Source organism: Calypte anna, chromosome 1, assembly GCF_003957555.1.
Source record: "Calypte anna isolate BGI_N300 chromosome 1, bCalAnn1_v1.p, whole genome shotgun sequence".
NCBI lineage: Eukaryota > Metazoa > Chordata > Aves > Apodiformes > Trochilidae > Calypte > Calypte anna.
In genome coordinates, this window is record NC_044244.1 from 159,491,575 (window position 1) to 159,509,264 (window position 17,690).

At 34.9% G+C, this 17,690-nt stretch overlaps 1 protein-coding gene across 1 annotated transcript in view; it reads left to right on the forward strand.

The window, feature by feature from the left end:
* The window catches only part of KLHL1 (kelch like family member 1), a 190,308-nt gene that overhangs the window by 48,128 nt on the left and 124,490 nt on the right, over positions 1 to 17,690 (forward strand). The window contains 2 exon segments of the mRNA XM_030453206.1: positions 3,602 to 3,784; positions 9,983 to 10,119. Of these exon segments, the coding sequence (XP_030309066.1) occupies positions 3,602 to 3,784; positions 9,983 to 10,119 (320 nt within the window).

The following is a 17,690-nucleotide window of genomic DNA, read 5'->3' on the forward strand; positions in this document are numbered from 1 at the left end:
GGTGTCCATAGGAGACCTTTGGTTGGAGTGCCTTTTCCTTCTTGCTTACCTTGAGCTAGGGAAGAATACCTACACTTAAATTTACTAGGTTTTTACTGCTGCTTTAGCTGTTCTTTCAAAGAAGTTAGGAGAATGTAAAAGATTATTAGAGAAGAGCACCTATGTTCATATCAAAGTGCTTTACCTAGAAAAGGAGGAGCACGATGGAGTCAGATGTTGATCCTCAGTTAAACTTTTATTTCTTTTTACACTTTTTTATCCATAGAGGGTCAAAAGCTGAATTTTTTTATCAGCTTTGGATTCTTCTTAAAGCTTCTCTTCATTTCTCATGGCATGGTATTCTTAACACTGAAATGAGTTTTTTTACAAAGTTGTTGCTGGTGTGGCTTATTTGGCTTTTTTTTTTTTTTTTTTAATGCAATATGGCACTCTGGTTTGCCATTTCATGAAGAAACACTTGAGATTATTGGTTATTCACAAAGTTTATAATTTTTGTAAGCCTTAAGTTTTCTCATCCTGTAGTATCACCCTTCAATATCATTGCTGCAATCTTGTGAAAGGTTTGGTCTCCTTACTTCTGGACTATTAAATAAGTAATTAGAAAACAAAAAGTTCTAAGCTGAAACACCTCTGAGTGTTTGAAATTCCACTGCTGTGTTCAGGTTTTTCATTTGCCATCTCAGAAAGATTATTTTAAAAGCCCATCTATGGTCTGTCCTGCTCACTGATTATAAGATTTTGAGCTACACAAGTATTGAAAGGGTTTTAAAAGACTCAGGCAATCTTCAGGCCAGTTTGTGCTGGACTTCCTGCACAACTTAATCAGCAAGTGTCTCACTGCCTACATCTAAACAAAAACAAGATATGGAAAGAGAAATAGTTCTTTTCATATCACTAATTTGTCACAGGTATGTGCTTTCACGAACTGATAGAAAATAACTACTATTTGCTGGCTGAAGCTCTTTGACTAATTCCCAATTTAACAGGGCTGCTGACTGAATTTAAAGCATTGACTATGCAGGCAGAGCATCTGTAATGAAAAAGATGTAGCTCCTAAATAGAGTAAGCAGCAGACTCTTAACTGGGTTTCCTTACAAAATACATGAAGTATTAACTTACTGTCTTCTGCTAAGCTTATTGCTTGCTAGTTTATGATTTAAAATTATTTGGCCTTTGGAGCTTGCTTTTGGGTAGTCATTTAAGGACTTTCTGAGTGATAGATGCACTGATGAGTATGTGAGTAAAAAGCATTGTTTATAAATGGCAAGATGAAAAGGGAAAAAACTGTGGCAAAAACTGTGTAGCCATTCAAGAACAAAGTAGAGTAAGCTTATTTAAGCCCCTTTATAGACTTTATAGGTCTAGCATCAATTCAGTCAGGGTAATTCTCTTTTTCTGACCTGAAAAGTGGACTGGGCAGTTCTAGGTTAATGGTTGGACTTGATATTAAAGGTCTTTTCTAACTAAAAGTATTCCATGATTCTATAGTATGAATAGATAAGAAGAGGCAGGATTAGTACCTTACCTGTTCGAATGTAAACTGACCTAGACATAAATTCTGAATTAACAAACAGTATGAATCAATTCTGACCTGTTCATTCTTGTTGTTTTTAGTTCTCAAAATTGCTGTTGTTGTTACTGTTAAGTTTCCTGGGGGAAAGGAATAAATGTGTCTTTTAACCCTAGCAACCTCATTTGTAAGATACTGATTCATTTCTCATAAATTACTTGTTATGCTAATTCTTCAGCAATAAAACTGAGTAAGTCCGTGCAGGGCTACAAGCAAAATGAGAGAGGGGAAAAAAATAATCTGAAATATATGCCCCCTTCCCATACTAATAAGCTTAGTTCATTAGTTTCATGTGAAAGTATTTGGTGATCATCTAAAGATAGGAAAATAAACTTGAACTGCTGATCAACACAGTTGACAGTCCAGGTTGGATAGGAATACACAAGCTGATTATGTCTCTCAGAATTAATGTGGTTGTTTTATCCTGCAGGATAAGTTTGCGAGTGATATCTTAAAATAAACTATTTGACTCTATAATAAAATTGACAATAGAAAATTCAAGGAAATGCTCCTTCTTAAATCATCATTTTGCAACTATTTCCATTGAGGAATTAACGTTAATACAGTTTTGCCTACTTGATTTTCCTATAAAAAGTTTCACAAATATTGTAGCCTTACCAGCCTGTAATTAGTAATATTGGTTAATTTAAACCAGCTGATGCTTTCTTAGGATCCAATGTAATGCTGCACAAGGCAAGTTATTGTGAGCAATAATTTTAAAAGGTAACATTCTAGTAAGTTAGGTCATGGATGTGGCACAGTATAGATGGTGCAGTGAGGTGCAAAGGTAACTGAGTTGTTCTCTGTAAAATTATCTGCAGGCAACCTTCAATTATGCAGGCTTCCAGCTACTTCAAAGGAGCAGTGTGAAGCCTAGAGAATACCATGACAGAAAGATGGACCAGCTGTTCCTCTTTTTCCTGAGTACCCTTGTTTAATGACTGTGGGGGAGTATGTGAAACACTTTTGGACAAAAACTAATTTGAAAGTAAATCTTTAGTATATGTCAAAAAGAAATACTATTTTTCTGAGCTATATATATTATTGTTTACCAAGAGTTAATAAAAATACTGAAGTGGTTTGTTGTTTATTTTTCTCTTTAAAGATAACTGTGTTTCATTTTATTAGCTGTAGTTTTTTTCTCTGGTGTTACTCTATTGATTATGTAAGCTGTTTTGTATCTATCTAGTTGAAATGAAAAATGTAATCAGTTTCATCTATGAAGCCTTTGTTTTGAGTACCGCAAGATTATGGCTTTCATTTGAAAAACATGCAAAAGAAGAGGGTATCATTTGTTTCATGAATTATTTGGAAGCACTAGAACTGGTTGTTGGCACATATTCTTATTTTCAGTAAAGGTCTGCACCCGAAATACTGAACTGAGTAAATTTTAAGAATGAATATATAGCTATATAATGAAAAAAAAATTCTCCTGCTTCTACTTTTTTTTTCTACATTTTTATAATGGTACACATCATATTTATATGCTAAGTTCACTTTATATTATAAGCCTTTTGGATAAAAAGTAGATATGCAATTTATCATTGCAGAAATATTCCCTGTTCATTACAAATTATACCCAGGTGGTGTAAAATGAACATGAACTTGAAGATGTGAACTAGAGTAGGCACTCTAAGAATCAGTGGAAACATAGGATTGCTATCATCTTATGGGTTCATGTTTAGAAAAATAAATGAAGTTTGTTTGATTATGTAAAATAATTTTGCTCTAAAATGCTAAAAAAGTTGAAGAGCCCAATAGCAGTGTATACACAGGATTTCTGCTCATTGCTCAGATTTGTATTTTTAATGACTTTATCAAAGAAGAAAGAAATGGATTACCTCCATGTCTGTGCTAAAAAAAAAAATTAGGCATACAACTTTAATTACCCTCCCAGTGAAATAAGATTTTTCCATCTCGTGCTTCTGCTGAGGAGAACTGGGAAGGGTGCAGTGATTGCTTATATCAGATTCTGAAATCTAGACACCTGGTCACATCATATCAACGTGGAGTTTCTCTTGTGGTTTACAGAGTGTCAGGATCCAGCCACCCCTTGCCCCCTCACTGTGACATGGATTCCTGTAGCTCCGAGGAATTCTACCAGGCTGTTCACCACGCAGAGCAAACCTTCAGAAAGATGGAGAGCTACCTGAAGCAGCAGCAGCTCTGCGACGTTATCCTGATTGCTGGGAATCGCAAGATACCTGCACATAGGTAGGACATAAGCATGAGATATTGAAAATATAAAATTAAAAGGCTTAGGTATGATTATTTCTTAGAACAGTGTTTTCTGAGGCCTCTTATACCTGCTTCACTCTTGCTTTAAATACCACAAATGTGAGTGGCTGCAGAGGGGGGTATTTGAAGGTTGGGCCTTTTAAGGTCGGCATTTTTGTACAGATTTCTAAAGTTCAAGCAGCACTCAACTAACAAACTTACTGTGAGAGTGCCAGACATTTCTCCCTGCTGTGATGCTATTCATATATGAGGAGATGGAAATTTCTGAAATGAGATTGCTGTACAGCTACACTGAGCAGTGTAATTTTTAGCTTAAGTTCATAAGTCTGTCTGTCATACAGAGTCACTCAGACACTTTTAGTGGAATAATACTAAATACTGACTCCTCAAGACCTGCACCTTGAATGGACTGAAAAATATCTTAATTTATTTTAATGATGAAGAATAGAAAAAAAAAAATTGCCATTTCTAAATTTTTGTAAGATTATCCAGTATTAGAGCAGTCAATATATATGCTTTAGTTCGGATTGTAATTAGCATTTAAAGTTGTTATTCTTCACTGGGATTCTGGTCTTTGCTATAGCCTTTGATTTCGTGCATGCAAATAAAAATCAAAAGCTAGAGTTTAGATTAAAAAATAGAGAATATTTCTAAGTTTGCAGTTCGGCAAATTTTTTTTGCATTTGAACTCTAGCTGAGGCTGCAGATTAAGTGACCTATTCCCCTCATGTGTCCAGGTTTCCTTTCTGAAGTACTAAATTCAGAGCAGAACAGTGGCTGCCCAGCAGCAAAACCAAAAAACATTTCTGCACTCATAAATTAACTTGCTGGTGTAGTGGAATGCTGCAAGGTCATTTTAGCAACTGGAACTTCACAAAGTTCCTTTTACCCTAAGTGAAGATGAAAACAGAGACTAGTTTTTCTCTTCTACAAAGAAAGTTGATATTCTATATTCCAACTCTCATAATAATTTGAAAAGGGTGCTGTATGCAAGACTGTAAAGCCAAAGCTATTGCTTTGGCTATAGGAAGAAGTAAAGCCAGACAGAAACCATCATTTAAATACCCAAATTGCTGCAATAATTGTAATAAATGCAGAAAATTCCACAGTCTGCTTGGTTTCAGATTTGTAGCTGTAATACACATAGAAATCTTTTTCTCTTCTTTCAGCACTTTTCATTCTTACAATCTGATGACTTCACTCTGATCTAAAGTGGTCAGAGGGCTGGGTAACCTCCCCTGTGAAGACAGGCTAAGGAAATTGGGGTTGTTCAGCCTTGAGAAAAGGAGGCTCTGAGGTGACCTTATAGCAACCTTTCAATATCTGAAGGGGACCTACAGGAAAGCTGGGGTAGGGATTTTTACATGAGTGTGTAGTGAGAGGGCAAGGGGAAATGTTTTAAACCTTGAAGAGGGGAGATTTAGGTTAGACATTAGGAAGAAATTCTTTCCTGTGAGGGTGGTGAGACACTGGCACAGGTTGCCCAGGGAAGTTGTGGCTGCCCCCTCCCTGGAAGTGTTCAAGGCCAGGCTGGATGGGGCTTTGGGCAACCTGGTCTGGTCAGAGGTGTCCCTGCCCATGCAGGGGGGTTGGAACTTGATCTTTAAGGTCCCTTCCCACCCTTAGCCATGCTATGATTCTATGATATGACTTTGTTTCTACTCTTCTTTCTTTTAAGACCTGCCATTGTTCCTGTTCCTTCCTTTCTTTTGAGTACTCAGGTTACCAGATGCCAGCTGAGTCCCAGTGGTTTCTACCCGCTGACTCGACAATTGATACAACTCCTGTGTTCCAAGCTTTTTGCTGCTGTTAAATGTATTATGCATCTGGCACTTTATGCACCCCTGGTAGTTGTGGTCTGATGCTATTTTTATCTAAATCTTCGAGATCTTTCCTTTATGGGTATAACAAATACAGAGAGAATAATATTAAACTTAGTCCTTCTGTCCATCTGCGTTTATGATGTTCCAGAGCTGCAAGATTTGCCTTAAGGTGCCTCCCATAAAAAAGAAAACTGGACGGATAATAACCTAAGGTCTTTCTAATTTGTGTCCAATTTAAAACTACTACACATTCTGTTTTTCCTTCTTGGCAGTTGCTTGGCCTATTTTTGCTTTTCACGTTTTTCAACACAGATGAAGTAAAAAAAAAATTCAGTGTCTAAATATGCATTCTCAAACTAGTAGAATAAATACCTAGATACATAGAAATACTAGTTACTTAGAAATATTCTAAATTAGTATAATTTGCTTTGTTTAATATGAATGATATATACATTTTTAACAATTATGGGTTTTGTCATTTCAATCTAGAATTGTTTTTAGAGTTGAATTGCATTTAGAGTTTATCTAAATCCTTCTGGATCTGGGAAAATACCTTAATAAGATTAATCATGAAATAATAGCTAACATCTTACTTAGATTTTCTAATAAACCTTCAAATAATTTTATATTTAGTTTTGTACTTCTCTGTGGACTGCAGTCAAAGGAACAAATCTCAAAGAACTGTCATTCTCAAACAGATGAAATATATGGAATTAAAAAGATTAAGTTCTGAATAAACCAGATTTTTTTCTAATTAGATGAAATGGAGTGAAGAGTGTTCTAAATTTTCTAGGATTTTCCTAAATATTTTTATATCTATGTTGTTTTAGACAGATATAGCTGGATAGGCACAGAAAAAACTATTTTTATTGTGGCGGTTACAATCCTGAAATATAAGTTAATTTGGAAGACATGTTCTAAAAGTCAAAGTGTGCATGTGTATAGACACATATATACAGTCATACATGTGCATTCATAAGTATGATTTTTTTTAAAACATTCTATTCTAAGCTCCAAATTCTCAAATAAATAAAAATTCCTTTTCAGTGAAGAGTGAAGTGATTCACACAGGGCTTGTTTTGGGGAAGTCAGTTGAATACATGTTACTATTGAAACTTAGTGGCTTTTGCTTATCATTCAGATGACTGATAAGTAATCTGATCTTTTTTTCAGTACTAATTCAGTTCTGCTAGTCTCTTAGAGCCTGTAGATACATAGACTCAAGTAAAGTTGTACTACAAAGATATATTTTTTTAAAATCAGTTTTTCTTTTTAACCATTGTTCAGTCTTCAATATTCTGAGTATTCTCTTGGCTTGCAAAGTGGCAAAAATATATAATGAATTTTAATATTAATGTTAATATTAATGATAATATTAATTTTAATAGATTTTACTTTATTTCCTTTACTATTCATTAATTTATTATTTTCAATAATTTATTATATTAAATAAATAATGTTATATTTAAGATGTTAATTAAGTTATTAATTTATTTTTACTTATTTATTTATTATAATGTTGCTGGTATTGGATATACTGTGTTTACTTGCCCTAAAATATCATGTTTCTTTTGGCCATTGATTCTGAAAGAGTAAATTATTTCTTCTTTGAGAGAACAAGTATTGATAATGTTGAAAATCTAAGTGTCTGTTGGTTTGTTGACAAGCAAGTCTGATAGAGGAGACCAGATCCAAGAAGAAAAGGATTTGCTCAGGAGCAAATCAGAGACAGTGGGCAGAAAAGACAAGGATTGTCTGTAGGTGATCTTCACAGTCAATAGAAAAGAATAGCAGATACTTTATTATTATTTTACCAGAAGTAGATTTTGAGTTCCTCATCTTGAAACACAGATAGCATAAACGCTTCAACACTCACTGATTGTGTCTCAGGGTCTTCCAAACTAGAAGCTCGGCTGTACTGCCAAAAGTGTTCTGGAAATGACAGCCAATGTCTGCTTCCTTTTTTTCCTGATTTTTTTAAAAGTATATGTGTGGGTATATCTTGCTATATGCACTGCTAGCTTTAAAATTTAGAACATCTTGAAGTCTTTTGTGTATATACATCAAATGTTTGCTGGCTGTAAGAGCTGTAGAGCACTGCTATCAGTAGACACCCAGTGTCAGCTGATGTCCTCTATGGAGAAACAAATCAAATTAAAAAGCACTGAATGTTCAGCTCTTATATAAACTAAAATAAGAAAAAAGTGGTGTAATGCCTGTGAGTTCTCAGACCAAGTAATATGAGATTCTATGCAGATGGCAGTAAAATATTACACCTTGCCTAAAGTTTTTAAGGGATCAAGATTTGTGTGTTTGATTTGTTTGCTTCTTTTAATTAATAAATGCACCAACAATTTTGAGGGAATTCTCTGTCATGAAAATTGTTTGTGAAAAAACTTGTGAAAATTGCAAAGAAATATTCTATAGTGAAAGAAAGTCAGATAAAGAATAATGAGATAAGAAAGGCACAACAGGAATCGGGTTTATTCTGTATTATAAATAATAAACCAGTAATGTATCAGTTGGATATTTAGTTGTAGTAAAGACAGTCTCTAAAGGTGGAGAAAACATTTCTGGGTCCAGAAAGCATTTTAAGCCATTAGGTACCTGCTATAATTCTCGAGGATCGAAGAGTTTATTATGTATTCTCACTACCAGATAGGTAGTTGAAAAAAGGTGACATCCTGAGACACCTGACTTTCTTGATGAGTAGGTCAACATGCCAAGATTTAAAGATCTTTGGTGTCTCCTGAGCTACCAAAACGAGCAGATCGTTACAAACTAATTGATCCTTTTGATTTGTCACTTTCATTTTCTATCTCAACACTGAAAAACCATTAAGATTTGCAAAAGGTGTCACCTTTCAGAATTAATTGTAATTAGCATATTCTTTGCACTTCAGTTCCTCTTGGAATTGAAGGTAAAAGGTTGTGTCGTGAAATCAGTTTAAATTTTTGCTCGGTTTAGTTGCTGAAATAGCTCATACGTTATTTCTGTTAACTATTGAATTTAAAAAGAAATCCTTCCACACTCTTCAAAACCTTGTCTTGCTTCTTTAGCTGCTGCTTCACAGAACCTTTCTGCTCATTTAAGCCACCCCCTTTAACAGGTAGTGCAAAACAGTAGGTATAAACCTGTAAGTAAAATGGGTAGTGCTGAGGATCTTGACATTTGTACGATATATTTTTCAGAATTTTTGACTTTGGACTCAATCTTGTCTGGTCCTGTAGACTGACTACTCATTTGCAGCTGGAATCTACTAGATAGCTTCTTCAAATTTCCTCACCCCAGGCTAATCAATGACAAAATGTGGGAAGTCACAGATTTTAATAGAAGTTTGTGAAAGAGATGAAATTCTTCTGTTCTTTATTTTCTGTCCTATTTTGTTATCTTTAAGCTGAGAATACATGTACAAAAAGGTCATATATTTAATGAATGTCTAAACAAAAAATGAAAGACATTAGAAATTAGAAATTTAAGATACTATTGTTTAAAAATATTTCAGTTTATTATTAATGGGTGTATTAAAATTTCTGTTCATTAATTTGTGACCAATATTTTATCTTGGTTTCCAGTTGTGATTCTTTTGGCTGTTATCAGTATGTTTATATAATATGCTTTCAAATTAAGGCAGAAATGTCACCATTTTTATGGAAATATCTGGTGCATTAATGACAGTTGTAGTGCATTTCTAGCACAGAACATCTGTGAGTATTCAGTCCTAACAAAAAAATAATATTTCTTTGTCTGATATTTAGAAGAAAGCCTTAGGTTAAAGCCATGGTAATGACAATCATACCTGGTGCTTGGTGTTATTTTGATTTATCTATATCACATGGCCAAACAAGTCATACATATTCTGTAAGCATTTTGAAATTATTTCCCCTTGGAAATGGCTTTTGACAAAAGCATTGCATTACACAATAATTTTTATTTTTTAGTAAGCAGTTCAGTTACTCACAGTTCTACTGAAGAATGAAGCATTGTTTATGAAAAACAGGTCTTTAAGAACAACTAAGTGTGGTCTTCATATGAAACTCTGGAGTATGAAATGTGTTTCACTAATAGGTTTTCTTTGATACTATGAGGTTATCTTGTTAACAGCTGGGACATCTGCATGATTCTATGTCTGGTTTATAGTAATATGCTAATCTGCCACTTGGTTCATATCACATTTAAAATTAAATGTCATACTGTATTTTGCTGCCTACATGCATTAATAATATGTCACTCCTGTGTCACACTACTGGTAATTTATAATTACTATGAAAAAGATATACTCTTTTCTAATATATGAAATTTCTAATACATATATCAATATAAATGACACCAGTTTCTAACTCTTTTGCAGACTTGTCCTCAGTTCTGTCTCTGACTACTTTGCTGCCATGTTTACAAGTGATGTTTGTGAAGCTAAACAAGAAGAGATCAAAATGGAAGGCATAGACCCCAATGCACTGTGGGATCTCGTTCAGTTTGCATATACAGGTATTGTACTGCATGCATGATACATGCCATAGAGAAAGGTGTTGGTTTTTTTGGTTTTGGGGTTTTTTGGTGTGTTTTTTTTTTCTACATGCTACTGAATTTTTATATTGTAAATATTTTTTTCTTTTTAATTTCAATTGATTGAAACACTTACTTACAATGTATTAGGATAAATCTAGATTTTTCTTTTATCTCCAAACAGTTAAGTATGTCAGGCTTGAGGATGAATCTAGATTTTTCTTTTATCTCCAAACAGTTAAGTATGTCAGGCTTGGTAAGTGCAAGAGGACAATCTAGAAAATTATATGTTTTCCTCAATTTTCAAATACTTATGAAGAGTGCCTCTTAGGCACATGATTCAGATTACATGAAATAATTGAGCCAACAGCTGTATTTTTTGAAGAATAACCCTATATTACTGTCTTAGTCACATGTCAGTTTAAATAATTACATAAGTTTTTTTAAGTTTTAAATAACAAAACATTTTAAAATATTTATCATGAGCTTCATCTTGTCACTTTCATTTCCTTTAGTAGGCTAGTACTCTGTTATGTAATGTAAACTTATGAATAACTCAGTAAACTACTCAGAACTTCCTTCTGAATAGTTATTACATTTTAATGAAAAATAGATTTGTTTTTTATCCTTAAACATACTGTTATGCTAAATGTATCTGAAGAGCATTAATATGAAAGAATACCAAAGTTACAAAATAAAGCAATTAAAAGAGAGGAAGTGCAATAATGAGATTTGTAGTCTGAATTTTTCTTTCCTTGCCTATGAATCATGTCAGTACAAAATGTATGCTGTTTTCTGTTTCCTAAAAGGCATCCTCATACTGTTTAAATTAGCAATATTCTGTTTTTTCTAGTGGTGTTTCTATTGCATATTTGATTTTAGATTCAGGTTTACATGGATAGTCCATGCTTTGCAGTTTTAATCCTTTAAATACACATATATTAATTTAATCATAAGTACCTCTGCGCTTTGATATATTTAATCAGGATATGTGCTGTTTATTTTATGACATAATTTTACTTTCTTAATAGGAAACAGAAACTGCAATTAAATGTAATTTATGTTAAAAAATTACCATTTTGAGAATCACAGTTAGGAAACTGAGGTTCTCAAAATGCCCAATCACCTTCACTTGTGTAGTACTCTACATGTTAAAAGGGTAGTGCCTACTGCCTTCAGTTATGGTTTTGCCATTCAGGAATGTGCATCATCCAGAGGGTCTCAAGCTAGGGATCCATGTATTGAAGAATGTGAAAGTAGTTTTCATTCTGATGAAAAGGATAAAATGAGAAGGATACATCTGATTACCAGGTATTAGTGTAAAATGAATAGGACAGGAGTACTGGGATAAAACCAAGAATGCTTTGGTGCAGAATAGTGGGAGACCTTTCTGGGAATGTTAAGTCATTTTGAAAGGGGAGGTGAGAGGAAGATGAAGGACAGTATTGTCCTACTGGGAACAAAACTGTGGAAATACTAAAGTACTGCATAGTTGTTTAGCTTCAGTTTTCACTAAAAGTTTACCTGCAAAAGCAGAAGGAGTAAATATTGACAGGAAAAGATAGCATGCAAATGTAGATTAAGAAAAGAAAAAGATACTGAAGGAAGAAAAAATATACTTCACAATTTTCATTAGGAATTAACCTATATCAGAACTTTATTGATTAATCTCTGACTACTTTAGAGACTGGATGAAATAATGACAAACTAGAAAAAGAAAGCTCCTTACATTTTCTGCAAAAGATAAAGATTTTCAACTACTTTAATCTCCTTGATTTGTCTATGCCATGTACATTTTATGAGGTGGTTAGGTAAATACGAATACCTTGTGGTTAGGTGAAGAACAGCTGTCCCAAATGTGTGAACTCCACAGGTGGTGTAATTCCACTGTTTTCTAAATTGCCTCTTGTGAATTTGCATCTGTAATGTTCTTTCATTTAAACTGTCACATAAAGCCCAAACTGCTTTAAAAATGGCAAGATTTTGTGCTATCGAAATGTCATCTTGCAGAATTGGAAACTTATGGTGGTAACAAAGGTCTGCAATATCTGTCACTTGCAGTGGTAATACACCATTCTCCTTTTGTTTCTAACCCATTTTGGAGACCAAATAAGACTTTAAAAATGTCTTCTGAAATTTACATTTGAAAAGAAAATTCCACAAATGCTTTCTGACAGAAAAAGAGTGGTGAGATTCAGGAAGCATGAGTCCATTTTGTGTGCTTGAAAGAGAACACGTATCAGATGTCATGGACCATTCTGGTTTTTATTATCTTGCATTTCTGTTCCGTTGGGTTCTTTGTCCTGATTTATTCTGAATTATCATAGTTAATTTTCAGCTTGTGTCCTTATCTCTTGAAATTCATGTCAGATTATTTTTTTTCTCTGTTCCTTTTCTCTGCATCAGATGTCTTATCAAACTCCTAAACTACAGTTCTGCTAGTGAATCAAACTGCTCAGTACAATTTGCAGGCACTGGAAAACAATTATCTAGATACATCCCAGCAGTTTTTGCCAAATCCAACTAGCAATCTCTTTGGGTATAGCCTGGATATGTGTGGCTGTTGAGTGTGGCCATCTTTGGAAGTCACTGTCATAAATGTGGCCATTTTGAGGACAAGAGCTTTCAGAACTGCTATGGACAATTCAGTGGTAACTCACAGGTGATGAGAAAATTTCTAGGACATGGTTTCAGACTCACTCAGTTTATTGACATTGAACACAGTCTTTGTCCTAGTTAATCACTCTGTTTTCTGATGTTCTTTGCCCTTTTCTTTTTCCCTTTAATCTTCACCATCTCTCATGATCTATCTACCTTCATAGTTTATACCTTTTCTTTTCCCTTTTCTTGCCCTCTAGCTCCTTAATTATTTTTGGTGTAACTTTGATTTTGAAGCTTTTCTTAAAGGGGTAGTTTTTCTTATTATAATCTGCTTTCTAACTATAAGTGTCATCTTCCCAGGAGTTCTGGGATATGAAATATGGAAGCTGCTTTCCTTTTTCAGTAAAGAAAAAACCTCAAGAAATGTTGAAAACTGATTCTTGATTGTAGGTCTCAATCTTTTAAAATAAAAAGCTTAAGTAACATACAATATTATTTTAAAAAATTTTTGTTAGCTTCTCTTTTTAAACTTTTTTTCCCCTTTCTTTTAAAATAGACAGTCGTTTGGACTTCTTTATTTAATAGAGTAGTATTTATAATAAGTCACAGTACTTAATTGTATTACAGAAGGCTTTATACAATGGTAAATTGTTCTCCCTGTATTTCCTAAATTGGTACATGACAGTCATGACACACTGTAAAGCTGGACTGTATTCACTCATGTGTAAACAAATAGACTCCTAAATAAATGGCAAGGTAGAATTACATGGTGACCAGCAGAGCATCAAGTTCTGTAAAGGCTTGATAATACCTGCTCCAAAATGAAAGCAACTGTCCCTCTAAGACTAGTAACAGGAAGACAGAAAATTAGACTGCCAAAAATACTGATTTAACATTAGGGAAGTTTCTGTGAGGATCCGACCTGACTAATTATAATTTATAGATGTATTGATAAAACACAATTTGATTAAAAAATCAAATTGAAAAAAAACATCGAAAAAAAAGAGACATATTAAAATATGTACTATCAACTCTAAATTAGATGGGCCTTGGTTCTCTTTTGGAAGTGGTCTTTTTATATAATAAGAATTATAATTTAAGAATTAATTTTGTATATAAATTAATAAGGTAGTGGCTGTATATTGTTTTATCTGAAATAAGCACAAAGCTTTCTGATTACATAAGCTAAACTATAAAGTAATTCCAAGTTGTGTAATTAAAATTATATAAATGAGGTAAATTTATTAGTTAAATGCTGCATCAAAGTTGCATGCTTCCTGTATAGATTCAGAAGAGTAAACCATACATAAAGGTTTTCCCACGTTTTTTTTTTTTTTTTGTGGAGTATATATTTGACTTATAAAAACTAATCAGTTTTGATACATGATACATGTATATCTATCCACATTTGCTTCATCTTTTTCTTATCTGTTAAATGTTTCATGTGAGCCAGCTGAGGAATTCTGAAGCTGACACTTATGTGCAGTGGCATTGCTGAAAATATATTTTGTTTTTTCAAGAAACCAGATGATAGCAGAAAATCTAGGATTTAGTTGCTAGTGCCCTGGGATACATGGATATGTTTTCTTTGATCTTTTTAGATTTCAAGATAAGCAGTAATACAGAAGAGCATTTCTTTACCTCAGTTTCTTAGGTAGTGATTCTTGTTTGATTTTAAGACTTGAGTTTTCATTATTTCCAATTCTGCTTAAATGTTTTAGATAGGACTGGATATAGAGATTGGGCTTCTGGTATTTTGCTGCCACTGGTGACCCTAGGGGCCTTCCTTTGAAGTTACAAAGGATCTGTGAAGTTACTATAGATTTCCTCATACTGTGAGAGGCTATCTAATTAGGATGCATTCCCAACAGTGATCAGATGAATAGGATGGTGCTTTCATACCATTAATGACACTGGAAAAGCAAAAAACAGTTTAATAGAAAACAAAAAATCCCTACTTTATTGGTGCACATCTTAAAAAAATTAATAGAGTGTGGATCATACATGGAAGAGGTTCAAGGCCTACTGCATAGCATTTAATTATATTTTATTGGTTAGATTCTTTAATTAAAGTACTGCCAACGTTATACCTAGTAACACACACGACAGACAGCAGGGATGTAGCAAGAAAGAGATTGCCTTTAAGCACAGGGACCCTTAGGTTCCTTCAGAACAGAAGCTTTATTAATTAAATGTCCCCGGGAGGTTTGTTTTTTGGTTTGTGTTTTATGTTTGGTTTTCTTGTGTGTAGTGCTTCTTTTATTGCTAAAACTCAGTTGTCTATACAAATAAACAGTGATAATTATTTTTTAGTATAGTATCTTTTTGACTTTTGCAAATGTATAATGTTCATACAGTCCACGGGTTGTAGCAAACATGGCATTATTCTTCAACATACAGTTTGAATGTGACTGCTGTGGTTTGAGGTTTGATGCTTTAGTGTGTACCTGAGGCCATTCCATTCCAATTAGCCTCAGTGCTAGAGGGTAGTCCCAGAAAAACTTAACTGAATAGATATAGGGTAAAGCTATATATATTTATTAAATGGAACTGCTTAGAGAAACAACCCTGCTCTTAAGTGATAGTAGCCTGTTCACAGTGTTTCAGGCTACTCCCTTCTAGAAGTTACTGATCACATTGAGAACTGGAGTGACTCATCATGCTCTGCATATTGTGAAGGTCTGGCTCTGCCTCTGTGACACACTGAGTCATTTTGTTCTGTTTTATCATGTTAGAGATCTCTGTGAGCATGGACTATATCTAGCACATTTTACAGGAGACTATTACCTGCTCCTGTCCCACAACATTTGCTCTACCATGTTATTTGGTAATTGACTTTGCACTTTCACAAGGTAAGCCCTTGTGAATTGTCATTCTTGTCAGATGGTAGATCTTTACAGAAACTCTGGGACGAGTGCTGAAAGGACAAGCTAAGGTAGCTGAATGGACCTGGAAGACGACATTAGCCATTATGTAATGGAGAGTACAGAAAAACAGTTTTAAGTAGGATCAGATGGTGACAGAACTTGAATAAACTTAACTTCTGGATATGGAAGATTATCTGGAGGTAATCCTCCATAGACACAGACCAGATGACATGGGGTTAGGATGGGCAGGTCCTGTCTGACCAACTTGATCTCCTTTTATGCTCAGGTGACCGTCTGGGGGATGAGGAGAAGGCTGTGGATGTGGTCTACCTGGACTTCAGCAAAGCCTTTGACACTGTCCCTCATAGCATTCTCCTGAAAAAGCTGTCAGCCCAGGGCTCAGACAGGAGCACTCTGTGCTGTGTTAGGAACTGCTGGAGGCCACCAGAGAGTGGTGCTGAACGGTGCTGATCCAATTGGCGGCCGCTCACCAGTGGTGTCCCCCAGGGATCAGTGTTGGGCCCAGTTCTATTTAATATCTTCAGAGATGGTTTAGATGAGGGGATTGAGTCAACCATTTGCAACCATTTGCAAATGCCACCAAGTTGGGGGGGAGTGTTGAACAGCTGGAAGGCAGGAGGGCTCTGCAGAAGGACCTGGCCAGACTGGAGAGTTGGGCTGATTCCAACGGGATGAGGTTCAACACGGCCAAGTGCCGGGTCCTGCACTTTGGCCACAACAACCCCATAGGGAGCTTCAGGATGGGCACAGAGTGGCTGAGAGCAGCCAGGCAGAAAGGGACCTGGGAGTCTGGATTGACAGGAAGCTGAACATGAGCCAGCAGTGTGCCCAGGTGGCCAAGAAGACCAATGGCATCCTGGCCTGTATCAGGAACAGTGTGGACAACAGGTCCAGGGAAGGGATTCTGCCCCTGTACTCAGCGCTGGTGAGGCCACACCTCGAGTACTGTGTCCAGTTCTGGGCCCCTCCGTTCAGGAAGGAGATTGAGGTGCTGGAGCATGTCCAGAGAAGGGCAAGGAGGCTGTGAAGGGATCCAACACAAGTCCTGTGAGGGCTGAAGGAGCTGGGGCTGCTCAGCCTGGAGAAGAGGAGGCTCAGAGGAGACCTCATCACTCTCTACAGCTCCCTGAAAGGAGGGTATAGCCGGGGGGTATAGTAGTGGCTTAATATCTCTCTAAATAGCTGATATTTAGAAGTCAGAAGACAAACTTTAAAAATTGTTTTTTTGTCTTTTTTTCTAAGATCAGGAGATGAAAAGGCATATTTTGGCTAATACGTTTCTCTGATCTGTAGCCAGACTTTTGCAAGACAGTTCCTGCTCAGGGTTTTGGACTTAATTTGTTAATAGGATGTCCTTATCACTCTACAGTGTTATAATTTTCCACACCATTGAGATACAGTGGACTTTGGCAACACTCTCCAATAACCAAATGATTAAGCCAGTTCAGTCATCTTATTCAAACTCAGTTGTAGCAGTATTAGTGTGTAAATGATCCCACAGGGTTTTAAGAGCAAAGCTGCTTTATTTATAAAAAATCTCATATTACTGTGATGAAGGTATTTTCATTTTTGGTTCAATACATATTTTTATGGCTGAAGAATAATTTATAAAATTATTTTTTGCACATGATAATACTTAAATACAAATTTAATATAAATTTGTTGTTTTACATGACAAATTCCCATAATTTTGAAGTTATTTCTGATAGCCAAGAGTTTGAAAACTAGCATTATAACTGTTTATGTAATAAAATATCTAATCATAGTTGAAAGTTATATATTTGAATCAAATAAGTATTTTCCTGATTTTATTTTTAAATGTTTTTCAAAGATTATTTCATAGAAATGTAAATTAAAGCTATTTCAAAAGTAATTTTAAATCCCCTTTGTGAAAAAGTGTTCCAATAATTTTTCCCTTTCAAGACATGAATTTTATCCATAGAGATTAAAATAGAGATGTTGTATGAACAAGAAATCAATCTATTCCAGTCAGATGGTTCAGTTTAGTTTGGAGTTGAGGAGTACTGACATTCTTCAGGACAGAAACATTTTTTGTTTGAATTA